The 26637-nt window shown below is 35.5% G+C and overlaps 3 protein-coding genes across 7 annotated transcripts; all 3 read left to right on the top strand.

Moving 5' to 3' along the window:
- The first annotated feature begins 514 nt into the window (after positions 1 to 514).
- Positions 515 to 7731, top strand: LOC147393619 (uncharacterized). 4 transcript variants are annotated; one of them, XM_086455453.1, is made up of 6 exons: positions 515 to 646; positions 2952 to 3084; positions 4499 to 4611; positions 4722 to 4957; positions 6471 to 7244; positions 7397 to 7731. In XM_086455453.1, exons 1-6 carry the CDS (start codon positions 524 to 526, stop codon positions 7425 to 7427), a joined length of 1410 nt encoding a protein of 469 aa, XP_086311579.1. In that variant the 5' UTR covers positions 515 to 523; the 3' UTR covers positions 7428 to 7731. The 4 variants fall into 4 exon arrangements, with proteins under 4 accessions (XP_086311579.1, XP_086311581.1, XP_086311583.1 ...); XM_086455455.1 differs by having other exon boundaries at positions 516 to 646; positions 2941 to 3084; XM_086455457.1 differs by lacking the exon at positions 515 to 646 and adding an exon at positions 3942 to 4271 and having other exon boundaries at positions 2946 to 3084.
- Positions 7732 to 12946: 5215 nt separating this feature from the next.
- Positions 12947 to 16124, top strand: LOC147393620 (uncharacterized). The gene is made up of 3 exons (XM_086456738.1): positions 12947 to 13097; positions 13253 to 13362; positions 14276 to 16124. Exon 3 carries the CDS (start codon positions 14285 to 14287, stop codon positions 15971 to 15973), a length of 1689 nt encoding a protein of 562 aa, XP_086312864.1. The 5' UTR covers positions 12947 to 13097; positions 13253 to 13362; positions 14276 to 14284; the 3' UTR covers positions 15974 to 16124.
- Positions 16125 to 20553: 4429 nt separating this feature from the next.
- LOC147393621 (peroxisomal membrane protein 11C-like) lies at positions 20554 to 24449 on the top strand. Of its 2 annotated transcripts, none has more exons than XM_086456901.1 (8): positions 20554 to 20711; positions 22463 to 22673; positions 23171 to 23248; positions 23339 to 23413; positions 23512 to 23592; positions 23738 to 23812; positions 23904 to 24077; positions 24210 to 24449. In XM_086456901.1, the coding sequence occupies exons 2-8, from the start codon at positions 22482 to 22484 to the stop codon at positions 24243 to 24245; spliced, it is 711 nt and encodes a 236-aa protein (XP_086313027.1). In that variant the 5' UTR covers positions 20554 to 20711; positions 22463 to 22481; the 3' UTR covers positions 24246 to 24449. The 2 variants fall into 2 exon arrangements, with proteins under 2 accessions (XP_086313027.1, XP_086313025.1); XM_086456899.1 differs by having other exon boundaries at positions 22466 to 22673.
- The last annotated feature ends 2188 nt before the right edge of the window (positions 24450 to 26637 follow it).

Here is a 26637-nt window from a genome sequence, read left to right on the forward strand (position 1 = left end):
TATCATGACTCAAAAAGAAAAGAAAGAGAGAATTATCTGGCAAAACCAACTTCGAAATCATATAACCATCACATCCATAAGCAAAAACCCAAGACCTGTCTAATTTTGTGCAATGGTTTTTTTTTTTTGTATAGAAGTTGAATAAATTAAAATTAAGACTAATGTTGAAGTAACCTCATATGGTACATCCTAATGTGAAAGTGTTTAGGAATCATAGAAGCTTTCATCGAGATACAAGTAAAAAATCATCGGCTTCCATACACTTTCACATCAGATGTGAAATATGAGCAATCTTGAGCTCACTCCAGCACGACTCTAAAATTAATTTAGCATAGAGTTAAATGAAGAACTTGGTTTTGGGAGAAAATCAAGTCACTAAAGGTCAAAGATGAGGGTATTTAGGTCATTTTAATTAGTCAAACTGTCTAAGTCAGGCGTCAATGGGGGTATGTCTTCAGTTTGAAAGTCAAGGGTATCTCGAATATTGACTAAGATGTGGGGGGCTATATCTAAATCTCCCCTTATGTCGTCATCTCAATCCACGTTGATTCAACCCATTTATCGTCTCACACCAGCTTTGCTTCGGACATCTCGCACAAACTTTTCTTTTTTAGGGTTTTTGGCTATTCGATCGCAGGTTTTGAAGGTAAGAAATCCTAAACCCTCGTCTGTATTTGATCTTAAACTCGAGAATAATGCTTCAACACTACTGCAGATCTGTTCTTTCTTCCGTTCTTTGGATCTATTTCTCGTCCTCTCTCTCTGTAATGAAACAATTAGATTTGTTCTCAGATCTTTATAACTTGATTTTGGATTTTGTTTCTTCTCGTTGGAGATCTACTGTTTCTCTTTTGATGAGATATGATTTGATTTGTTCTGAGAAATCGGTTTCATTCAGCTTTGATTTCATGTTCTTGCGATAATAATTTGGTTTAATTCGCAAGAATTTTTATTTTTTTTCAATTACTTATGGAGTTATTGTTAAAAATATGATTTTGATGAAGTTGAAGTTATTTCTGATGAGATTTATCGCTTGAAATGGCCATGTTCGATGTTTACATTCAAGGGGCATTTGGTAGGGATAGTAAGATTCTCATTTTGGATTTTCACAACCAGATTTTGGAAAAAAAAATGGTTTGTTGAATCCAGAATTTGTATTACATTGCTTTTGGAAGTTATTTCAGAATCTATATTGAGAATCTCTTCTTTTTTTCCCAACCCTGTTTCTACTGTTGTGATAGGAAGCATTATATACCTAAGTGCAACAAACATCACTTTTGTGCAAAAAAGAAAGAAACAGATTCTAAAATCGTAATGGGGGAATTGAATTTATAATTCAAACCAAACACTCATGTTAGTTACTTTTCATCCACAACACATTAGGCCTTTTATCTAGCTCTTACACAAGTTTATAATATATGACCCCTTGTTGAGAAGATGTTTTTATGCATCCTAATTGTGTGATGTACCAAGGTTCATCGAGATGAATCTGTACAGGTGTGGGCTGGGATTGTGGAGCAAAATATAAGCATGGAAGTTGCTATGTATGGGTTGGTGCAATGTGTGTCATAACTGCCACAGTAACAAATAAAAAAAGCCTTGAATGCCCAAGAAGCTCAAACAGGAGGTTTTTTTTTTTTTTCGGGGGTGGGTAGGTTGGGATTGTTGAGTAAGATATAAGCATGGAAGTTGCTATGTGTGTGAACCTAGAAATTTATATAGAATTGGTGTAATGTGTGTGGTAACTACCACAATAACAGATGAAAAAAGGCCCCGAATGACCAAGGAGCTCAAACAAGAGCTTCTAATGATATTTAAATAAATTTGCAAGGTTCTTACAGAGAATTTTCCTCATGGTTGTGTATGAACCAAAATGGTTGAATGATGTAGAAGAGAGGTAAAGGGAGAAGATGGTGCATAAACCATACAACAATGGTCTTCAAATGATTTCATGATATATGGAGGTGATCCGACGACGCACACTGGTACATCATAAAATTAGAGAGCTGCTATTGGCATCCATTACACTCCAATTTCTTAAATTAATTATCACACCCCAATTAAAGATTAAAACACGCCCTTCAAACATTACCAAACCTTGGCTCAAATTATAATCTCAAAGTTACAAAACTTTATAACACACATTCAAATAATTTCAGTAGTTGTTTACAATTATGATTAAGCTCATATGAAATCTACCAAAAAAAAAAAAAAATGAGCGAGCTACATTGACATCCCAACTCTTACTTATTTTCAACCACTCACTTATTTTCTTTATTTTTAATTGGGGTGTAATAAGTAGAAATTGGGATGCCAATAGCAGCTCTCAAAATTTAATTGCACGGATATATTATATTGGTACCCCTCTCAACCAATGTTAACTTGGTGCTTCCAATTTCCAAGTTTTTGTTGTGCCAATGTGCCGGCATGACAACATGTCAAGGAACTTTTCATACATATGTTTGAACCAATTTTCCCTAATTTTTTTATTATAAATTGAATGAACATTATGAGTATGGATTACATACCCTAGTAACTTGGTTAGCTATCCAACTCAAAGCTTCCTTCATGTGCCACAAATTACTAGATTACCTCACAGGAGAATAGTTGTACTACTGGTTAATATTCGTACTGCCGTGCAGCCGTATTAGAATTTCTGTTGGTTAACGTGCCAAACACCTTGGTACTTAGTTAGCACCCGTGCCACATGTCAAGGTAATAGTTTGCCTCGGCACAAATGTGGTACATCCTATATTGAGGTGTATAAATTGGTACTTAGAACCACCTGTGTATGTTATCTTTTGATCGGTTGATCAATATTATTATGAATCGAATTCAAAAGTACTGTCTGTTCTTTCATTCCTTTATGCATGTTTCCTTTAGTTTTCTAACGTTAATTTTACAAATTCCCTTTTTGTTTGTCTTTCTTCTACATTGAAGGGTCAATAAAGACTTGTCTCATCTTGTACCTTGGGAAAATGAAGCCTATTTTCTGTGGGAACTTTGAGTATAATGCACGACAGTCTGATCTTGAGCGGCTTTTCGGCAAATATGGGAAGGTTGACAGGGTGGATATGAAGTCCGGTAAATGGATTTTGCTTGGTTTTTCTTGTCTTTCTGTTCTGAATAATGCTAGCTGGCATATGTATCTTTTTATATTATCATTTCATTAATTTGTTTCTCTTTCTCACTCATACGTGCATCTTCATTTTTTTTCTTTTTTGCTGTGACTTGGATGTTGACATATTTCTTCTTGGAGGCCAAGCTATTAGAAATATTAGCTAACAATAGGTTTCTGATGACTTTATGTCTAATTAAGTTATAAGTAGAGTTTTGAATGTGAGATACGTGGTTTAGCCATCGTGACTCAGTGTTGACCGATTTCTTCTTGGATGCGAAGCTGTTGAAAATATTAGCCAACTGTGGGATGCTGGTGACTATATGTTTAATTAAGTTTCGAGTTAATTTCTGACTTGTAGCACATGCATATCACGTGGTTTCAGCATTTGAAATGACAGCTGTGCTGTTATTATATTGTTGAAATATTGGACATGAGTATGAGAATGATGCCCATTTTTGAGCGTTTGGATATCATACACCCTGGTCTCTTGCATTCGCAATTGATGATTATATGCATTTAGATTATACTCATGGGTAAGTGCGGATAGTTAGAATTCATTTACAATAATTATTTCCAACCTTTCAACGTGGCGGGTCAGCAACAAGACAATTTAGCTCGGGAATGAATCTCTTCCATAAAGGTGGTACCTTTAAATGCATTGGTTCTTCAGTTGCATGGTTGCAACATCATCTAGACCACAGAAACGATGATGGCAGTTCTCCAATGTTGAATCCTAGTGTGGGGCCGGATATGTTTACAAAAAAAACAAATCTGTTTTCTGAAATGTAAGCCCCCATACTCAACAGTTTCTTTGCCGCAGGAAAATCTTGGAATATCCATGCTCTTCCTCACACTGATGGATGGCTCTTCCTCGCATTTCATTTCTTGCCTGTGCCCGAGCTTCATCCTCTTATGTTTTTCGTAAGAGTCTCTGTTCAGCAATGGCCATGCCAAGCCAACTTACAATTTTCCGAGACACAATTGCCTTTCATTCCTTATGACCTTTTCAAGGTAGAACCCATGCCGTTCTCACGGCCAGATGCAGCAGAATAGATCAAGAAGGCAATCTCTGTTCAGTGACTTACCATGAGACACACCTACTTTTGGATTGTTGTTCCTTGACATCATTTAGTTCATCAAATGAAACAAGGTCTGTTCCTGCTTTTTACGGTCACTTAGTTTCTAGTTATCACAGTGTTTGCCATATGTATATATATATTTTTTATTGGCAGAGTTTATGTACAGTTATTTAATCAACAAGTGGTATCTGGTATTGAAGAATCCTTTCAAGGGGGAATTTTGAACTTCTTTTTCTACTTAATTTGTTTGAAGAATGATACACCTCAAATCTGATTCCTGAACTATTCTGGCCCATAGGATTTGCTTTCGTATATATGGATGATGAGCGTGATGCTGAGGATGCCATTCGAGGACTTGACCGGAGGGAATTTGGTAGACAGGGACGCCGGCTTCGAGTTGAATGGACGAAGGTAGTGTGCACGAATGGTTTACTGGTGTTGGTGATTTTATGAATTTGTTACCATCTAACTTGTGATTGATAACGAATCTTGTATGAGCCCTCCAATTTCTTTTATTGCAGCAAGAACGTGGTACTAGGAGGTCTGCAAGTTCAAGAAGATCTTCGGCTAATTTGAAGCCCACAAAGACCTTGTTTGTTATAAATTTCGATCCAATTCACACTAGGACGAGGGACTTGGAGAGGCATTTTGATCCGTACGGGAAAATATCGAATATAAGAATCCGAAGAAATTTTGCCTTCATTCAGTTTGAATCACTGGAGGATGCCACCAAAGCATTGGATGCTACAAATATGAGGTCATTTATCGTTATATCTGCACTTTCATTGTTCTTGCACTACCTTTTGTATGGCTGTCCTCTTCAAAATGCAATTCAATTGTTGATGAAGCTGATTCTTAGATATATGATTAGTTACTTTATAAGGTGCCACCTCAATGTGAGATAATACCACAGACCTGGGATCAAAACCTTGGTCTCACATCTATGTATCTATCTAATAAAACACAACAGTAGGTTCTACTTTGCTATAATTTTGTGGGGAAAATAAACATTCCCTCCAGCTACAGTGTAGTGGGGTTCACACTACTCCCTCTTCACCCCTCAACTTTATTGTCTTTCCTCTTTTACCTCTTTTTCAATAATACCCCTATAATTTTACCATCTTTCATCTTTTACCCTTTTACCCCTAAAGAGAATGCCTGTGCTGTAGGCATGGGAAAACTCTAGTATATATATATATATATATATATATATATACACTAGCGAATGCCCATGTCTACCAACGGCACGAGTCATTCACTTTTGTTCCTTACACATTTAAAAGCAATTTATTGTACATATGGTTAAAAATATATATATATTTTAGTGAAAAATGGAAATGAAAGAAACTTTCCTTAGTAAGGAAGTGTTTTTGGAAGAGAGTCAAGCTAGCCCTGCGACATTGAAAGTTGAAAACTACTTTACACTCTACCCATATCTACTTTTTTAACCTTGATCTCTAATCAATCCAAAAGCAGACGTTTCAGATCTTTTGTTATCAAGTCATTTGTGCTTGTTTAATCTTTTTTTTCACCAAAAAATATTGTTAAAAGCAGCACACTCAAAGAAGGAGAAAGAAAATTATGATCCATCATACACATTGGATAGGACAATTGAATGAGACATTGATTATAAATACATATCCAACATACACAGTTGATGCTCCATTATTGTTTGATAAGAGAGAGAAAATGGAAGAGATTATGGAGGAGAAGAATGATTAGGCGTTTGAAGCAAAGAGAGAGGCTTTGAGGCATGAGGTGGTGGGTTTGTAGGGAGAGAGAGGGAGAGTAATGGTTATAGGAAGTTTGGGTGGTTTAAGTGGGTAGTTTTAGGTAGTTTTTTTTTAAAGGGAATATATCTCCACCCTTGGATCTTTCCAACACAATTTACACCATGGATTAGGTTTTATGACTGGAACAAAAACCCTGTTGGGTAATAGATATAATATATGGGTCGGGCTCTAGTGACTCATGAAGAATGATCATGAGAAAACACATGATCTCAACCGTGTAAAAATGAAATCCAGTGGTTGGGATTTACTTGTATCCATATAACACAAATCTCGAGGATAAATATCAACCATTGGATTTTATGTTTACATGGTTGGGATCATGTGTTTTTTCCATGAGTCAATGGATCACAAAAAATTATATATAAGTTGCTGCTGCTTTATGCCATGTGCTTAAAAAAAAAAAAAAACTAACTGATATAGAAAAAATATGTAGTTTAATCACTAGTGATATCCTTTTTTTTTTATTTGAATGTTCAGCAAGTTGATGGATCGAGTTATATCAGTGGAATATGCTGTTCGAGATGATGACGAAAGAAGAAATGGGCACAGCCCCGACCGGAGAGGACGTGGCAGTAGATCCCCTGAGAGAAACCATGATCGCGGCAAATCGTTTAGTCCTTATCGACGAGAGAGGGGTAGCCCTGATTATGGCCATGGCCCAAACGCTGAGACAAGAAGCCATGATCGGGTGCGATCACCTAGTCCTTATCAAAGAGAGAGGGGTAGCCCTGATTATGGTCATGGCCGAAATCCTGATAGGAGAAACCATGATCGGGTGCAATCACCTAGTCCTTATCAAAGAGAGAGGGGTAGCCCTGATTATGGTCATGGCCGAAATCCTGATAGGAGAAACCGTGATCGGGTGCGATCACCTAGTCCTTATCAAAGAGAGAGGGGTAGCCCTGATAATGGCCATGACCCAAATCCTGAAAGGAGAAGCCGTGATCAGGTGCGATCTACTAGTCCTTATCAACAAAAAGGGGTCAGCCCTGATTATGGCGGTGAACCTAGCTCTGAGACAAGAAACCACGATCGTGTGAAATCACTTAGATCACCTTCTCCTCAACAAGAAAAAGGTACCCCTGATTACGGCCGTGGACCAAGCCCTGAGGCGAGACGCCATGATCGTGTGAAATCACCCAGTCCTTATCAACGAGAAAGGGGTAGCCCGGATTATCAACATGAGCCTAGCCCAGACACTATGTCTGATCCAAGGGATAGTCCGGTCTCTGAGAAGTTTCGCAGTCGTAGGTTAGTTATTATTTTGTAGTTAGAATCAGTCATCATTATCTTTTTGTAGATCCTTCTATTTTCTTAGTTTGTATTCTTTTTTGTTGGTGTCATTGGTATCATCACTTGAACTTCTGACCTTTCAGTTTGTATTCTTTGTTACTTGTGTGCAGCTGTTCTCCTTCAACTCAGGAAAGATCTTGATATTGGGAAGAAACACGAAAAAGACTTGATGAATTTGTAAGATCCTTGTTTCTTATTTAGCATATTTCTGATTATGGAACCTAGTTAATCAATCAGATACTTGCATTTTCTTTATAATTGTCGTGGAATTAAACTGTGAGATCTAGTTCTTACATTGACAAGTCTGGGGGTTGTCACCACCATGTTTCGATGTTTCCCAGCATTTATGGACTCAATTCTTGGTCTTGAGCTTTTAGTTTGTTCTTTTGGACAAAATGTGAAAGAGGTGATAATAATTTTCGAAATCTTTTTACTCAGGCTACTATGTTAGGAATTCGAATTTTCATGGTCTTGCATAAACATATAATTTGTTTTTAAGTATACACGCCATTGGCATTAGAGACTAAAGAGTGTTGTGAAGGAGTTCATGCTTTTCTTTCCAAACCATCACCAATGAATAGTTCTGTTTCTTTGCTTAAAATGAAGTTATCTTATAAACAAGAAGAGTTGCATTGGCAGAAATTCGAAGCAACTCATCTTAGGTCCTCCTAGTCCCAAAAAAATAGTTGATGCTGGATGGATGGGTTCACCCAACTCATATTTTATTAGAGCCAACTACCTTGTTTACTTGATGGTTACATCATTATCACTTTCAAAGCCTTATCTCGAAGATTTGGGATTAATCAAGTAATTGTGTATTTACTTGTATTTTACTATTTTAATATGTCATATATATATATATATATATATATATATATATATATATATATATTTTGTTGGGATAGTTGTGAGCTGATACCCTTGCAGAGGTTAATCTCTCTCTTTTTTTTCTATTGTGGTTTTAGATTATTATATATATAAAAAAATTAATAAAAAATGATAATGTTGGCCCTAGCTGGGACGAGATCTTGCCGAAGTAGACACAGCAGCAGACTGTAGATGGAGTCGACAGGGAAATTGGCCTGGCCGACACAAGCTGGGGATTCTTGAGCTTTCATTGTGGGCCCCCCCTGGATTGTTTCACAGATCGAGGTTGTTTAATCAGACAAAAGTCAAGCAAAGGGACAACCCAGGCTTCTATCCCACACCGACACAGTTTGTTGAAAGTGTTGGGTGTGGAGTAGAAGCCCATGAGGACACCATTTGGTTGGTCACTATCACACATGCACATGCACATGCACTTAAGTCTATCAAAAATTCAAAATTGAGTTTCTTTTTTCTTTTTTTTAATAGTATCCTTTCTCGGGAGAATAATGTGACATGTCGATCTTTGTGGTCCTCGGGATTTACAAATGCAATCTTAAGGACTATAAATGGTCTTGAATTGATGTTGACACAGCTACAGTATCCTCTCCAATAGGTTACCATTGTCATCCACACAAAAAAAGTTACCCCATCAACCACTTTGAGAACGCTTTAACCACACATTTAGGAAAAAATAAATAAGATTAAATGAAACTCAACTGTTCTTTTTTGTTTTAATTATTCCCCTCAAATAGGGGAAGGATACAATGTTTTCTTGGTTAAAATAAATGCAAGCACATAAATAAGTGTGTACTCATCATACCAACCCGGTGACCACAACATAACAAGTGATTGGTATTTGGTACCTCATACATAAGCTTGTATGCACCATAGATGTACTTCTAAGTCATTGGTCATGTTCACTACTTCCAATATTCCACAACTTATTATGGATCTGATCTCCAAGAATTTAGGAATATAGTGTGACCACTTCTATCTAAAGCTGTACACCTCTCACTAACATGATTTTAAAACTTATTTTGACATCTAATCTCGTCCATGAATAAGACATAAAACTTATTTTGACATCTAATCTCGTCCATGAATAAGACTGAGTTGTCTGATACATTCGAGTAGTCTCATTCAACAATGAACTCCCTTTGCCTTATTTGAGAAATACATCAGCTTTCAGATGATTTGTCAACCTGCCTAATTGAGATTTAAATCCATGATCACCAGAGAGCAAGGGCTTAAGAAGGAACCGTAAGAGAAAATAAAAATTAAATCACATTCTATTTTGATTTTAAATTTACTTAAATTACATTTTTATTTACTTTATTGAAATAAGTTTTAAGTAAAACAAATCCACTATCAATCCCTAGGACTATTATCCAAAATTAAACTGAAAAATAATTGAATCCATGATGATTGAGCTAAAATCATGTATTAATTGGTTATGGAAACATTGGATTTCTGGGTACCCCATTTGACAACCTTGGAATTCTCCTCATAATGGCAATTATTATTATTTTCATATTTGTTACCTTTATCTTTAAACATGACGACAGAAGCTTTACTCATCCTGTTAAAGCTGTCAAGGGGGTTAAAGAGTTAAATAACAAGGGAGTTACATCACGTGATGTAGAGTTCTTTTGATCGACTTCAATTATCACTAATCACAAAAGCAAAAAAGGGCAAAAACAAATATAAGATATCTCAACATTCCTCTGGTCCATGTGTTCTATGTTGAAGATCTATCCAATAAAGTCAACCGATCGAATGGTTACAATTGGTCGAATATATAAAGTAAATTTTTTATTGATGAGCTGAACCTTCATTTTAAAACTCGGAGACGGCTCAGGCCACCGAGCGAGAAAGTCAGTGTGAATTGCCCCACATTAACTCATTCCTAAATGACACTCCCCGGATATTTGAAAAATCTCAGCCAAATTTATGAAAACTCGTCCAAGTCCATTGGTTTAATGTTTTTCTCTTATAAAATAAGACTCGTGATAATATGATGCCCCTTTCTGACAAAAACCCCCTACACCCCCATTCACCTCAGGATACGCATAACCATAAACCTTTTTATTGTGTATCCCAAGGCATTTGATCTACAATTTTGTGATGGTGGCGTAGGGGGATGTTTGTCAGAGAGGGAGCATCATATTATCACTGTTCATAAAATAATTATATTTTAATAATGACTAATGATAAATTGACTCTCTCAAAATTGACGCTCTTATTAACACTCTTGACGAGGCTTGTGAACAAAACCATAGATCTTTTTTCCTTGTGTATCCCAAACAAAAAGATTGTGCTCACATCAAGGGTGTCGGTTTATCACGGCTCTTTAATAATTTAAATATTAATAATATATTTAAAATAATTTTTATTTTTAAATGTAATTATTAATCCAAGTTACAATTATAATTTAAATATAAAATTATGTCAAAAAATTAGTTAAATCAATTTTTTTTTAGATGACTCATTTGAGATTAGATGAATCGGACAAACCAACTCGGCCCTTGTGAGTGTCAAGATAGGACAAGAAACTGGGTTTGAAAACCATTATAGAAAGAATAGATTACAAGGAATAAGGATAATAACTTTGGCCTAGTACGTCAAACAGGGAAAATCACAATCAGTCTTGAAGAAAGCTACCTTTCTTTAATCAACCTTAATTTTACTCCATCTTTTTCTATACAGGCATCTTGATATGTCATCTTCCGCATATTATATTATATCTATTATTCTTTTTCAAAAGCTTAAGATAAGAAAAGAAGTAAATAAATGATTTTTTTTTTGTCACTTTACCTTCTCTTTTGAGATTATCTCTTCAACTGATGATGAAGAATTTTATTTTAATGGAGAATGAAATCAATTATATGTTAATATAACCATAATTAGTTGGAAAATACTGAAGTGCCATTAAAATTTATATACATTCACACTCTTTTTTTATTTTTTTTTTGTAAGATTAAGGGGGAGTGTGTGTGTGTGTGTTAGGCAGACCCAATTCATAAAATTAGGAATTACAATCTATCATAATTATTTTCAGACGCATTCTTACAAATAATGTCCATAAGATGACTTGAGAGATTCCTATGCTCGAAGAGCATTCTACCCACAGAAGGGAGGAATGAGACTAGGAAGTCCATTGCTTGGTTGCATTCTCTATAATAGAATCTAAAGTCAATTCTTTGAAAGATGACAACTTTTAACAATGGCTTTAACTAACCTATCTTCTCTTGAAGGGGTGAAGCACTCCCCTTTAATGTAATCAATGGTCACTTTGGAATCCGCTCTTACCTCTAGAACTTGGATTCACACATTGTTGTGTATGGAGTCGGATGCTTTTTGTTGAGGTAGAGTGAAAAGCATATATGGTTGTGGGTACAACTCCACATTAGCAATGTGTGAATCTATGTCGGATTTATCTTGACCAAAATGTTACATGGGGCATAAGATTTAAAACCTTTCATAATCTTTCGCATCATGATCATTAATGTCTTGTCTTATTGTCCTAAGGATTTGAATTTGAATAAATGATAGGAAAATGACAAATAATGTTGAAATGTACATCAATTCTCACGTTGCTGATGTGGATTTATATATGAAATCATAGATATTTTTCATTGAGATATAAGTAAAAAGTATCTATGGTTATGTGTGCACCTCTACATCAGCAATGTCAGAATCGATGTACATTTCAATGGTACTCCAACCCAATGTTAAATTATATTGTTCCTTCGTTCCAAATTGTGTCATGGAATACAACATTGATTAATTTTTAATGTTACATAAAACTTTTCAAAAAAAATAAAATAAATTGATACATCTAAGCATGGTAATCATGTACGTATTTGAAATTATTTGATATGAATTCAATTTGATTAATATGAGTAAATTCAATAAAAGTTCTAAAAAATTTTGAAAAATCTTTCAAGAAGTAAACATCACCAAGTGATGTTTTCGGGTTTCTTTCTAAAATCCTTAGTTTTCAATTTTTTTTTTTTTTTTTAAATCTATCTTCTTCTTTAGGTTTGAAGATTCAAAAAGATAAAAGTTTGAAAAATAAACATATTTATCCTATTAAACGGTTAATTAATACAACATTGATTAATTTTTAATTATATATATATAATTAGAAGAAATTTCGGACTGCTTCAAAGAAAAGTCCGACTAGCCCTACTATGATAGTAAGGAAGAAAAGGTGTTACTAAGTCTCATCTATTGTCAAAAGATCTCGAGATTCACAACAAATTTCAAGGTCTCGTTTACACATCTCAAGGTCTTTTCGAGGGTGGATGAGGCTTAGTAACACTTTTTTCCTCACTATGATAGTAATGAAAGGATTCTTCCAAGAACTTTGGCTGGGTAACTTTGAAATGATGATTACTAGTTGATTCCCAATTTTCAAAGTACAGAGGGGCTCTCACTAATTGATCCAACTTCTGAGGGTGTGCACTAAAATACCCTTAACTTATTAAATCCCACCCGGCCCCACTTACCTAACACCCTATTTCAAAAAACCAATGGCATTTTCGTATTTATTTCCCATATTAAGTGTATTTTTGTAATTAAATCTCCCTAATGACTCCATCATCTGACAATCAAACACGTGGCATCATAATCAACCGTTCCTTACCTACTAAAAAAGTCCTTCACCTGTCTCCATATTCCACGTGGCAATAACTGGCATTGTCAGTATCTTGGTAACGTAGAAATTTCAAAATTAACTTTCAAATCTCAATCTTGCCCCAACGGTAATATCCATTATTTCTCAGATACAATCTCAGCCACTCCATCTAAAAACATGCTCGATCTTTAAGCTCTGTACGAACTACTAAACAAAGGTCTCTCTCTTCTCAGTAAATAATACTGCCAAAGAGAATCCGGTTGCAGTGCCTTGATCTTCCATGTTTGAATCTTTGAAGAAAAAAGGTTTGATTTTTCTGTTAAAGCTTGAACATTTTCTCTCTATTTTTCAAACCAAGCTTCCTTCCCTTCTGAGATTCTCTTATTTCAGTCATTTTCTAATGTATTCGACCGTTAAATGTCTCCTCTGTAACTTAAATAAATAGTTTTTATGGTTTCAGGTCTAATAGAAGGAGAATTTCCATCTTTTGATCGAGAGGGTTGAAGATCAAGCTATTGGGTTGCTTTACTGAGAAGTAATCGAGTTTCTGGATTCTGGGAATCTCTAAAGGTTGGGTCTTTGAAGCTATTTTGCTTGCTTTCTTTGATTCTGATTCCTGTCGTGTAAAAAAGAGGAATTTTTTTTTTAATTTTCTGTAAAATACTGTGTTTTAAAGTCTGAGTCGTTAAAGATTCGATTTGTTCGGTTGGTTTCCTTCGTTTTCACTGTTTATAGAGGGCAAATCTGCAAAAGGAACCGTTTGGATTGATTGGGAAGAAAAAGCATTTTAAAGGATTTTTTGCCTTAATTTCTTTGTGGATTGGGAAAATTTTAACACACTCCATACAACTGTAAGAAAGGGCCACTGTCGTTGCTTCAAAGCCAAGTCCAAGATTCTCTCTCTCTATCTATTTAGTATAAATTTTTGTAGAAGAGAAAATTCTTAACTTTCTTCAGGTAGAATCTACCTTGGGCTTGTATCTGTTCTTTAAATTCTGAGGGTTGGACTAGATCTCTGTTTGGGTTTTTTAAGTAATTAATTATAGAAGTCTACTTCTACTTTTCTCCGAAAACGAGTTTTTGCTGAGTGGTTTAAGTGAAAGTGGTTGAGACTTGAGAACTGTTACTTTAATGCTCCTTAAGAAGCTATCCAAATGACTGGTGGAGTCCATTTTTTGGAGGGTACTTTGATTTGTTGTTGGCCCAATGTTTTCAGCAAAACAAGTTATATGTGATTTACAAGATTCTAGAAAACGAAACATATCCATCTCTTGATCTCTTCTCTCATTTTTTTTTTTAAATTTATATCTCATGATTGTAAGTTTGTAACTTTGTAACTGCTCCTCTTGGTTTTTCCAATAAAATACAAACAACCCTTCACTGCTTTTTTAATTTTCTATGAAAAATTAGTCCTTTTTTTTTCATCTGGGTCTTCTTGATCAAGGCTTGGGTTCTCTTAATTTCTGTTCTTTCTCAAACCCAGATTGGAATCATGGTTGAAGAGGGAGGAGACGATGGTTTGGTCGATACCCGGTCGGTCGAAAACTGGTTATCGCATGCTAAAGACCTCGTTCCAATTGCACTCCAGAAAGCGAGGGAAGCCAAGGGGTTCCCGGGTCGATGGAGGATGATAATTTCCAAATTGGAGCAGATCCCATCTTGTTTATCGGATTTGTCCAGCCATCCTTTCTTCTTGAAGAATACCCTTTGTAAGGAGCAATTGCAAGCTGTCTCGAAGACATTGAATGAAGCAATTGAATTGGCAAAGCTTTGTGTGGAAGAGAAATATGTCGGGAAGCTTCAGATGCAAAGTGATCTTGATGCCTTGTCTGCAAAATTGGATTTGAATTTGCGGGATTGTGGACTCTTGATCAAAACAGGAGTTCTCAGTGAGGCTACCTCACCTCTCAACATCTCACAATTGTTGGTTGAACAGAAGGCGACCACCACTGATTGGACCAATATACGAGAATTGCTCGCTCGGCTTCAGATGGGTCACTTGGAAGCAAAGCATCGGGCACTTGACAACCTCGTTGAAGTCATGAAAGACGATGAGAAAGCTGTGTTGGCTATGTTGGGTCGCAGCAATATATCAGCTCTAGTCCAATTACTCACTGCTACATCTCCAAGGATTCGAGAGAAGACTGTCACCGTTATATGCTCGCTTGCAGAGTCGGGTAGTTGCGAGAATTTGCTTGTTTCGGAAAATGTGCTTCCACCTTTGATCCGACTCATTGAATCGGGAAGCATGGTGGGAAAGGAGAAGGCAACAATTTCACTTCAAAGGCTGTCGATGTCAGCAGAAACAGCCCGTTCGATTGTTGGGCATAGTGGGATCCGTCCATTGATCGAGATATGTCGTACAGGAGAATCAGTTTCACAGGCTGCAGCAGCGGGAACGTTAAAAAATTTGTCGGTCTTGCCAGAAGTGAGGCAAAATCTTGCCGAAGAAGGGATTGTCAAGGTTATGATCAATCTCCTCGATAGTGGATTATTACTTGGTTCAAAGGAGTACGCTGCCGAGTGTTTGCAGAATCTCACTGCAAGCAATGACAGTCTTCGAAGGTCAGTTATCTCAGAAGGTGGACTTCGGAGTCTCTTGACCTACCTCGATGGCCCGTTACCACAAGAATCTCCGGTCGGAGCATTGAGGAATCTAGTTGGTTTGGTTGCTATGGAAGTTTTGGTTTCTCTAAGTTTCCTTCCACGCTTGGTTCATGTTCTTAAATCTGGATCTTTGGGTGCACAACAAGCTGCGGCATCAGCTATTTGTAAGGTTTGCAACTCGGCAGAAATGAAGAAATTGGTGGGTGAAGCCGGGTGTGTTCCTTTGCTTATACGGATGCTCGAGGCGAAAACTAATGGTGCAAGAGAGGTCGCTTCCCAAGCTCTCTCGAGCTTGGTAACCCTCTCGCAGAACTGCAGAGAAGTTAAAAGGGATGAGAAGTGTGTGCCAAATCTAGTCCAATTGCTTGACCCAAGCCCCCAAAACACAGCTAAGAAGTATGCTGTGTCCTGCCTTGGGTGTTTATCTTCGAGCAAAAAATGTAAGAAGTTGATGATATCTTACGGAGCGATTGGGTATCTCAAGAAGCTGTCAGAGATGGAAATTGTAGGTGCCAAGAAGCTGCTTGAACGGCTTGAGAGAGGGAAATTGAGAAGTTTGTTCAGCAAGAAATAGGGGAAGTGTTTTGTTCTTGTATGTCGGTTGTTTCATTGTCTTTATGAAGCATATAGTAGGATGTAATGAACTCGAATGCCCCAACGCTTGATCTTTTGTGCAATGTGCTATATAAATATGCTTGTTAATTATAATCTCCAAATTTCTTCTATGCATTTCTTTTCTATGTATAGGCCATAATACCACTTACGTAGCATTTATATGTGGAATGTGGATTCTTTGTGAGATTGATGGAAGCTTTCATCTGTTCTTACAGACAAAAGCACATATTTAAAGCTTCTACTTTTATCTGTTTTCCCCTATTCTTTACTTGGTTGTCACTGGTTCATGTTTCTTGATGTAGAAAACTTATATATGTTTGACTATATAGTTCACAGTAGCTTATAAAAATATACTCAGCTGTGATGTTTGCAACATCAAAATGCTATGTTGGTTCTTCAAAAATTCCAAACATACCAATAGAATTAGGGGCATCCTTACCACTGCCAAATGCTAGAACAAAACATTTTGCAGGCGTGGTGTTGAGTGTGTATTTTCCTCAACTCTCGGGTGTGTCATACCCCAATTAAGCCACCGTGACCCTTTTATATTCATAGTTTTGCACCTCTTCAACAAATCGGTCTTTTGGAGTGGTTGGTTGGTTAACATGGTATCAGAGCGCTAGGTTCGAATAAGTCACGAATTCAAATCTTTCCACCCTTATGGGTGAGGAGTGTTGAGTGTATATTTTCCTCAACTCTTGGGTGTGTCATACCCCAATAAAGTCTTGTGACCCTCTTCTATTCATAATTCTTCTCCTCTTCAACTAATCAGTCTTTTGGAGTAGTTGGTTGGTTAATATGGTATCAGAGCGCTAGGTTCGAATAGGTCACGGGTTCAAATCTCTCCACCCTTATGGATGAGGGGGAGTGTTGATTGTATATTTTCCTCAACTCTCGGGTTTGCATACCCCTATTAAGTCCCGTGACCCTCTTATATTAAAGTTCTCCCCCTCTTCGGTCTTTTGGAATAGTTAGTTGGTTAACTGACGGTGATGCTTAAAAAACCTTTTTGATAATTTTTTTGTCTGAGAATGAGAAAGATGTCCATAGAATTAGAGTAGTATAATTTAAGTAGAGGTGTTGTTTTATGTGACATGTGACCTACTCATCCTAATCAAATTAAAAGGAAAATTGTACAAGACAGCAGTAAGACAGGTTATGCTTTATGAAGTTGAATGTTTGGTAATGGAGAAGCATAATGTATAGATTGAGCGTAGGAGAGATTGATGATATAGTGACAAAAATCACTGACTTTTTGAAAAAATTATGATTAATTTTCACTCTTTCAATTTTCTATTTAATCCCAATAAATTTGCACAGTTTTGAAAAATAATATAAACTTTGCAAATTAATTGTGAAGTTAGAAGTTGAACGGTATTACAATTTTGTAATTTTGATTAATATTGTGTCCAATATATGAAATAATATACATTTTTTATATATAATTCATAATTAATATATTTTATTTTTCTAATTTTCCTCGTCTTTGACCTCCTTTTCACTACGATTGATGAGTGAAAGACTTGCAAAAATAAAATCGTTAACGAATGCATTTGTGAAAATTCAAGAGTTTGCCTAATTGGTATTAACTAAAGGAAAACCGGTTGAGATGATTTGGCCATATGAGATAGGTAACATATCTTATTAGATACTGCAAATTGAAGACTCTAAAAGTAACAAATTAAGGCAGTGAGAACATATCTAAACATACTCGACATGTTCTTTGATGAGCTTCTACAAATCCCAAAAACTGTGAGCGATGCAATCGAAGGTTTGTGTACAATTTGCAATGCCAACACTATACAAAGTGGAATGAAGGAACATGAGACCTTTAGCCAATTCCAAATCCTTGAGATAAGGCTTGGTGATGATGATGATGATGATTAATGATCATAAGTCGTTGAGTCATGTTGATGATGCACCATATAATCTGTCCTTAGAATCTATATCACAATTTTAGAAAGAAGCCTAACAAATGGAAGTTATGATCCTAGATTAAGGGAATAATTTCTCGAAATTAATGTGTTGTCTAAATTTACGCACGCAAGTATACGTATCGAAACAAGTAATAAAGTGATAAGAAAGTATCGTTCCTACGGAGACTAAATATTAATCTATTGCTAATTACTAATTTATCTCACTCTAATTTTATCTAATCAAAAGTAAAAAAAAAAAATTAGGATTTAAAAATAAACAAGAAAAATAACGGAGAGAATAAATTTGCAGATTTAAAATCAATGAGTGATAAAATCTAGGTTTATAATTTTCCCCATACAATCCAATTAATTAGATTATCTTTCCTTCTATGATAAATTAATCCACTATAATTGTCACCCAAGAGCACTAAATTCTCTACAAGCCTCTGTCGATGGTCATGTAAAAATACCCTTCTAAACTAACTCCATATATGTCTATGAGAATTAAATCAAGAAGAATTCATTAAGAATAAGCTCTCATAAGGGATGCACATGCAACGTGAGTATATGTTTATCTCAAATTAGCGTATATTACTCTATCTAGGTCATGAACACAAAATAACTCTATCGATATTATTAAGGTTCACCGATTCAATTCAATCAATGGCTAGTTAATTAAATCGCATTAAACATATGATAGAATAAACAATCACATGTGGAATCATAAAAGAAAGAAATAAAATTAATCAAATATAATGAATGGGTTCCATTATAACCTTAGAATAGAAATTAGTTCATCATTGAACAGAAAATAAAATCACAAAAGTATTCAGTCATTCTTAGAGATTACAAATATCAAGAGAAGAGATAAAGTTTAGAAAGATAAAACTCAAAAGTCGAATCTCCAGCTCTTGTCCTCCTTCTCAATCTTGTGCCTCCAAGAAAAATCCCAAAACTTCTATCCCCAAAATAAGGCTTAATCGTTCATATTTATAGGTATAGAGTCATTAAGGTTTAAGAGTCCCCAAAATTCGTCTCTAATTCAGTCCCAAAAATTAACGTGTAAAGTTGGAAATGTAAGCAAGCCATGGCCTCAAAACATGTCATACCGCGGTTTGTCTTTTTATATTTCTGCTATGCAATTCTTGAATTCTCGCCGCAGCCTTATTTTCTATCAAGCTGCGGCTTAAAGACTTTTTAGCTTGTATGCATAGCTTCCTTCTTCCGATAGTGAACCAATTTAGATCCAGAATTTCTCCTAAACGTTGACAAATATCCTAATGCTTCATACTGTTCCTAAAGTGCAAAATAAGCATAAAAATCAAATAAAAACATAGAATCACATAAAAAGTATAAAACAAACTAAACTTAAATACAAACAACTAAAAGACTCTAAAATTAACAAAATATTATATTTAAAAGTGGTTAATTCGCAGGTATAAAACCCACTCATCATAATATAACCAAGCGAGATTCTAATTTTAGAAATAAGTTTTCATAATCTGATATTGACAAATCCAAAATCAAAGTGTGATCTTAGAATCTAACCATCTAAGTCAAAAGCTCAAATTTTCGTCATATATTATTAATATAATGCTTCTCGACCATCCAACATTTTGTTTCATTCCATAAAGTATAGTTGATCTTATTACTATCTTACAAACACACCTCTGCTTCATCTTTCTCAATCTCTCCACCCTATTTACAAGATTAATGATAAAATGACTTTTTAAAAAAAATGTACTTAATCTGTACTCAGTTGACGTGACAAGTGCATAGAACCGTACACCTTTTCCATGTGTATCCCGAAGAAAAAGATCTATGATTTTGTGAAGTTGTCACATCGACTGAGTACAATTTTTCGAGTTAGATTATCACAATTGGGTTTATAATTAACTTAAGACACTTAAATTAGTCATTTCAAGATATTTTCTAAAACATCAATTTTATTAAATATTCCTATCTTGATTGTCAACCTTAAGTTTCCACTCCACATATTCGATTTTGATTTTACTAAAGAACAAGAATGAATGCACGCGGTAAATCATATGCGGCTGATGTGCCAAGGTCACAAAATCACGTATCTTTTTCTTCAATCTTTTTTCTTACGTATCCCAAAGAAAAAGGTCTATGGTTTTGTTCCCTTGCCACATCAATCACATACACACCGCATATGATTTACCATGTGCATTCATCACGACTCTTCTACTTGAGGTTGAATCTAACATCTATCTTTATAATTCTAATTTTGTGTTGATTCCCTCTTCACTAAATTTAACAAATGATTTTAGCATAAATTTAAGAGAGATGTTATTGCCACACCAATTTTTTTTTGTGGTTTACAAAAGGATTGGTGTGGCATTAGTAAAAGTTGGTGTGGCAATAGTAGCTCTTAAATTTATCCAAAAGAGTTGGATAAGTCCTGTTTTAATATAATTCTATTTATTTGTGTGGGACCACCAAATTCTGATTTTAGATGAAGTAGTTTAAATCTGATTCACATGTGTGGGGCCAGGGCTGATATTGATCTGATAAAAAAAAAATTATTATTAGATTTAAAAAAAAAAAAAAAAAGGCAACTATGACATGTTAGGCCGTTAAGGCCATAGCCAGCTCTGTCTTAGCCTATCTATAACACACGCTCACACACACACACACATTGAGGCACACCTTCCAATGAACTAAAGTTCCTTCGTTTAACAGCAAACGAGACCCTTCAGAGAGAGAGAGAGAGACAGTTCTCTTCAAACCCTTATTCTTCGCTGTTTCTCTGCTTAACAGGTATTGAGATCAATCTCGCTAGATATCCTTTGTTGTTTTTTTATTTCTTCGGCAGCTTTGGCTTTAATTTTTTTTTTTTTTTTTTTAAGTTGTTCAAATCGGTTAGAATCATCAGGAATTGAGTTGAATTGGACTTATCTTTATTGTTGAGTTAAGTTTTGAAAAGTAATGTAATTTGTTATTTTGAGTGGTTTGGTGATTGGTTTTTTATGAAATTTTGATGGTTTTGGTTTATGTTTGTGAGGTTGTTGATGTTTATTGGTTTGATGTGCCAAGTTACTAAGTTCTGATTCAGCTAATATCTTGTAGATTGCTCATTTGGTTTTCTTGACCAAAATCTGCTTGGATTTTCAGTGTGAAAATTGTAGTATTAGAGTAACTCCAATGGGGATACCCATCTGCATACCCATTTATGGGTAACCATGTGCTTATGGATAGTCTCTTTGGATATTCATGGGATATGCACTCCAGCCGTGCTATCCATAAATAGTTTAATATTTTTTTTTAATTCAACCCAAATTTCAAACGGTCTGAATTTGTAATACTTTTCAACCAACTGTCTGAAATTTTTTCCCTCCAAAAAATGGAGAAGTTGTGTGGAGCTACCCATTTTTGGGCCATGCGTTGGAGACCCCTATTTTTTATTTCACGACCCAAAATGGCAGTTGAGAGGGGATGGTTAATGGGATAGGTCGTGTGTTGGAGTTGCTCTTAGAGACCCAATAGGTGATAAACTGAGGGAAAGTCCATTGACATCATGGTTTTTGAATCTCTAAAAACCATCTTGTCTCGTTCATGAACGATACCAAGGTGACTTACTTGAGTCTCCGTTATCTAGGATGAGATGATGGCGATTTTACAGATCCATGAACTAGAAAGAAGCAGTAAAGGAAAAGGAAGAAGAATAGGATGAAAAAGGTTACACTCGGCCTTCTGGTCTCGTTCGCGAATGATACCAAGATGACTCAGGTCTTAGATCATTTTTATAATCATGATTTACATGGTTTGGTCATGTGAATGAAGACCAACAACAAAATCAATTAGAAGGAATATGGAGGTTGAAGGTTTTAAAAAAGTGAGGAATACCAGAAGGACATGGATAGAAGTTGTGAGAGATGATATTCACTTTAATTATTACAAGTCATGGCTTTAGATAGAATTCAGTGGAGGAATGTGATGCTAGTTCAAATATGAGGAAAGTAATTTTTAATTTGAGCCCATTTGGATATACTTAAAAAGGTAACTCTTTTTACTTTTAAAAGTTGAAAAGTTAAAAAGATTGATTGGGTTAACTTTCAAAAATAACTTTTTAAAAATAAAAAATCTAAACATTTGAAAAAGTATATAAAAAAATTACTCTCTACATTTAAAAAATGCTTTCTCCCACTGTTACTTTTTTACTTTCTAAGTGTATCCAAATGGGGCCTTAGAAAATTCCAAATTTAGTTGGATCTGTGACTGGGGAAAGCACATGACATGTATAAACTTTTATCAACATAGATCACCCTCATAAACCTCATCTTCACCCTCTTTCCTATAAAAAAGAAGATTCTAGATTTTATAGCCTTATTTTTCATATAATACTTGATGAATGATTAATTTTATTTTTTAAAATTTCTAATTATTACCAACAAAAAAAAAAAATGCAATCATTTTATTTAGTTAGAATTTTATGTGTCTAACCTCATGAGGATGTAATGGGTTTCTAAACTGGGGCAATTATAAAGAAATTGGCTGGTGCCTTTTCAAAGCAGGTTCATTCAGGCTGAAATGAGTACATTAGAGACAACCAGAGCAGAGCTTGCTCTTATTGTCTTGTATTTGAACAAAGCCGAAGCCAGGGACAAGATATGCAGGGCAATACAATATGGTTCAAAATTCTTGAGCAATGGAGAACCTGGTACAGCTCAAAATGTTGATAAATCAACTACCTTGGCACGAAAAGTTTTTCGCCTTTTTAAGGTCAGATGTGGTAATTTGTTGTGGCACTATTCTGAGATTAAACAGCTATCTATTGCTTGACTCTTTCTTTTTTCATCTTTTATTCATAAACCAAATTAGTTATGGCAGTCCTTCACATTTGACCATCCATTGCTTAGATGGGTATCAGTGAAGGGTGCCATATCCGGATTTTGTTTTCTAATACATCATACTTTGTCTAGAGTTTGCCCATGCCATACCAGGTATCCTCTTTGGGGTTATGGGGGGAGAAGAGGAAAGACAATAAATTTGGAGGGGTAATATTGGAAAAGGATTGAAGACAAGAGAATAAATTTAAGGGTATTTTTAGAAAGAGGTAGAAGAGAAAAGGTAAAACATGTCCTCGAGATACATTTGGGGGGGGGGGGCATAAATCTTGAGACAGAGAGTGGAACCCACAGTTGTGTTTTATTTTATATATATCTCCGTGTTCTTATATATTTAACCCATTTTGATTCTTCGTACCATTGATCTTGCAGTTTGTCAATGATTTGCATGGTCTCATTAGTCCGACTCCTCAAAAAGGCACTCCTCTTCCAATCATTTTACTTGGAAAGGTATAAGTTTGCTACCAATTGAATGTGCTTATGAAGTTCCTCCCTATTTTACCCTTTGTGTGCCCTTTTTTAATGTGATGGTTGTTTCAGTCCAAAAATGCATTACTTTCAACTTTCTTGTTTCTGGATCAAATTGTCTGGCTTGGGAGAACCGGCATCTATAAGGTACTAACGTTTACTTTCCTTAGTTTTTACTTGTTTCTTTGTATTTTTGACGTGTAATATTTGCATTAAGAAACTTATTAAGTTTATTGATTTTCTAGAACAAAGAGCGTACAGAGCTAATTGGCAGGATATCTCTCTTTTGTTGGATGAGCTCATCGGCTTGTGCCACCTTGGTTGAGGTTTGTGCTTTCTGGGTTCCATTTTCAATTAGAAATGCATTATCCGTAGTAACATTTGAATAAACGAGAGTTTTAGCTTTATCCAAGTCTTAGTCTATGATCCCCCCAAAGTTGCACTAATTCTTTTCTTCCTCCTTTTGTCAAGCTTGTGGAACTTGGAAGGTTGTCATCTTCAATGAAGAAATTAGAGAAGGATCTCAATAACACGGACAAATATCAAGTATGATTAGCTTGACATTACAGGCTTGTTATAAGAGCGCCCTTGTTCATTCCAAAGACTTTTAATGATCTTTTTTTGCTTGTGAATGCAGAATGAACAATATCGTAACAAGCTCAAACAATCAAATGATAGGACTTTGGCTCTTGTTAAAGCTGTTATGGATATAGTGGTTGCAGTTGGTTTGCTTCAACTTGCACCTAAGAAAGTCACTCCCCGTGTAACTGGAGGATTTGGATTTGTTAGCTCACTCATATCTTGTTATCAGGTGCTTTCTGAATTTTTAGAACTAACATCGATGCAATATCCCATTTGATTCTCTATTTATGATTTATAGTGAAGAGTTTGGATAGAATTCTTTTCTGATTAACTTTCTTTTTTTGTTCCATCTGGTATGCAGTTGCTACCTTCCCCACAGAAGACCAAGACACCATGAAAATGTAAGGTTCATTCTGCTCGACGGACTTCAATGCCACCAAAATAATTCTTCAGATTAGTTGGGACAGATCTATATTGTTATACTTCAGCAAGTTGTTGAATAAGATACATATGTTGTTCTGCCCACTAAGCGTATGTTTATTATTCATCCACTTTTACCTATAACGATAACATATGTTACTGTGTAGGATTTTTATGTTTATGTGTTTGTGTGTGTGTATGTGTGTGTGTGTGTGTGTTAATTATTCAGTCCTAGGTCATCTCCAAATGCTTCAAAACTCCATTTTTCTGAGAGCTGACTCTTCTCAATCTCAGGGTTTTCTGATTGATATGTTTTGCAAGTCGTGCTGGAGTAACATTGAAATTGACATCGTTTGGGCTTCTCACTCTTATCTCGATGAAAAGCATCTATGGTTTTACGGACACACTCACGTCAGCAATGTCTGAAACGATGTCAATCTCAATGTTACTTCAGCATGTTCCATGATTTGCTGGCGTTTGATGGCATTGACACAATCACAAGAAAGTCTCACATAAGGAGTGGAGTAACATAATCAGTAAAAAATACGCATGGCTGTGGTACTTAAAAGAGTCGTGCTGGGGTGACCTCAAGATTGGACCTCATATCGCACATCTTGACGTGAAAGTGGATAGGAATCATAGATACTTTTCACTCGTATCTCGAGGAAGGATCTATGGTTCCCGTACACTTTCACGCCCATGGTGTGCGATGGAAATAAGATGAATAGAAATAGTGTTTGGGTCACTGTTACAATTATTATATTTAGATATCATGCATTTTGTGGATTAAAGGGTTTAAGTGGGTGTACGAGTTGCAATATGCCCCCCCTCACCACTTCTCTTTTTTTCCCCCTCAATATACCTATAATGGAACATTGAGCTGTGCTTCCTGCTGCTTCATTAGGTTTTTGCACATCTCAGAAAGACTGATTTATCAAAACATGCACTGAAAATTTGAAAATTTCCCTAACCAATAGACTCGGGCTGCAACTCAGGGGGGATTGGGGATCAATCCGTGCCCAACCCATACTTGACAGACACCAACACCAGCACCCTACCTGTGCCCTACACGACCTCAGGCGTGAGATGATCAAGGCAAACCCAATGGCTCATTCCTCATTAATATTTGATAATATAATAATGATAATGACTTATATAAAGATAAGTGGTATGTTAAAGAATATAAATTTTACAATTTTTTGTGGTAAAAATATATTTCAAAGTTTATCTGCATAAATTTATAGGCAAATGTTAAGAACAAGATGATGATGATTAATTAAAGTTTAAAATTTAAATTGTGATTTGTGAACGAGTAATAAACAAAAATATTTTTTAATTATATCGGGCAAACCAATGTTTATGCCCAAACCCAACCTGGTTTGCTTTGGTCAAAATATTTTTTGCAACTCTGCCGAAACCTGACCCTAAGGACTGGTTGAACCTATCCGGTTTGGGTTTGACCCATCCCTACAGTAGACTATGCATTTTAATTTTGAAAATGGTAATAAATTACCATTTCGGAAATTAAAACATTTTATGTAAGCGCAAAAAAACTTACTGTTTTATAAAACAGAAAATATTTTTCCCTCTTCAATATTTGTAAAATGGTTTAAAACATTAAGCTTTATAAAACAGTAATTTTTTTCTCCACTTAAGTAAAATATTTTAATTTTGAAAAAAGTAATTTACAATTTTAGGATTTCAAATGAATGGAAAATCATTTTCAGAATTTTCAAATTTTTTTTCCTATCACGACTTCGATAATTCCCCCTCTTAAGAGGTGTCCTAATGGCTGGAAATATTGTTGGACCATTTGCTTCTTATTCCATTTTCTTTGGATATTTCCTTGATTTAGTCATTTTCTATTCCCAAAAAATACTTAGGGTAACCTAAATGGAGTTCCCTTAGATATACATACATTATGCAGCATTAGTCATATACAGTCCCTCGAAAACATTTTTTTTGGGGCTCTTAATCAATGTGTTCATTGGGCATCCTCGCCACTTGCGGCACAATTTGGCTGCATGTGTTCTAGTATGGAGGCAGCCACGAGCCGTGCAAAAGCCCAAGTGCTTCTACTAGGGGTGCAACAACTAGACCAAACTGATAGCTTTGGGGTGGTTTGGTTTAGGTTGGAATGAGTTGCGGTTCGATTCTGGTTACAAAAATGGAGAATCGATCAATTTGGTTCGGTTCTCGGATCAAGTTTGTATAGAACTGAACCAAATCGAACCCCTATGCAAAAAAATAAATATGTATGTTTATAATAATTATTATGAATTATTTTAGGATTTAGGACATATATTAATGATATTTTATGAGTAAACTAATGAGTTTTTATGGATAGATTTGAGATTTATTGTATGAAA

Source organism: Akebia trifoliata, chromosome 10 (assembly GCF_017979445.1).
Source record: "Akebia trifoliata isolate Shusen 1 chromosome 10, ASM1797944v1, whole genome shotgun sequence".
NCBI lineage: Eukaryota > Viridiplantae > Streptophyta > Magnoliopsida > Ranunculales > Lardizabalaceae > Akebia > Akebia trifoliata.

What these genes read in the sequence shown, in the direction of transcription:
- LOC147393619 (XM_086455453.1), top strand. Translation starts at nt 524, where the DNA reads ATGTCGTCATCTCAATCCACGTTGATTCAACCCATTTATCGTCTCACA. An exon ending in TTCGAGTTGAATGGACGAAG is followed by an intron (nt 4,612 to 4,721) that starts GTAGTGTGCACG and finishes CTTTTATTGCAG; the next exon opens with CAAGAACGTGGTACTAGGAG. An exon ending in TTGGATGCTACAAATATGAG is followed by an intron (nt 4,958 to 6,470) that starts GTCATTTATCGT and finishes TTGAATGTTCAG; the next exon opens with CAAGTTGATGGATCGAGTTA.
- LOC147393620 (XM_086456738.1), top strand. Translation starts at nt 14,285, where the DNA reads ATGGTTGAAGAGGGAGGAGACGATGGTTTGGTCGATACCCGGTCGGTC.
- LOC147393621 (XM_086456901.1), top strand. Translation starts at nt 22,482, where the DNA reads ATGAGTACATTAGAGACAACCAGAGCAGAGCTTGCTCTTATTGTCTTG. An exon ending in CAATCATTTTACTTGGAAAG is followed by an intron (nt 23,249 to 23,338) that starts GTATAAGTTTGC and finishes TGGTTGTTTCAG; the next exon opens with TCCAAAAATGCATTACTTTC. An exon ending in CTTGTGCCACCTTGGTTGAG is followed by an intron (nt 23,593 to 23,737) that starts GTTTGTGCTTTC and finishes CCTTTTGTCAAG; the next exon opens with CTTGTGGAACTTGGAAGGTT.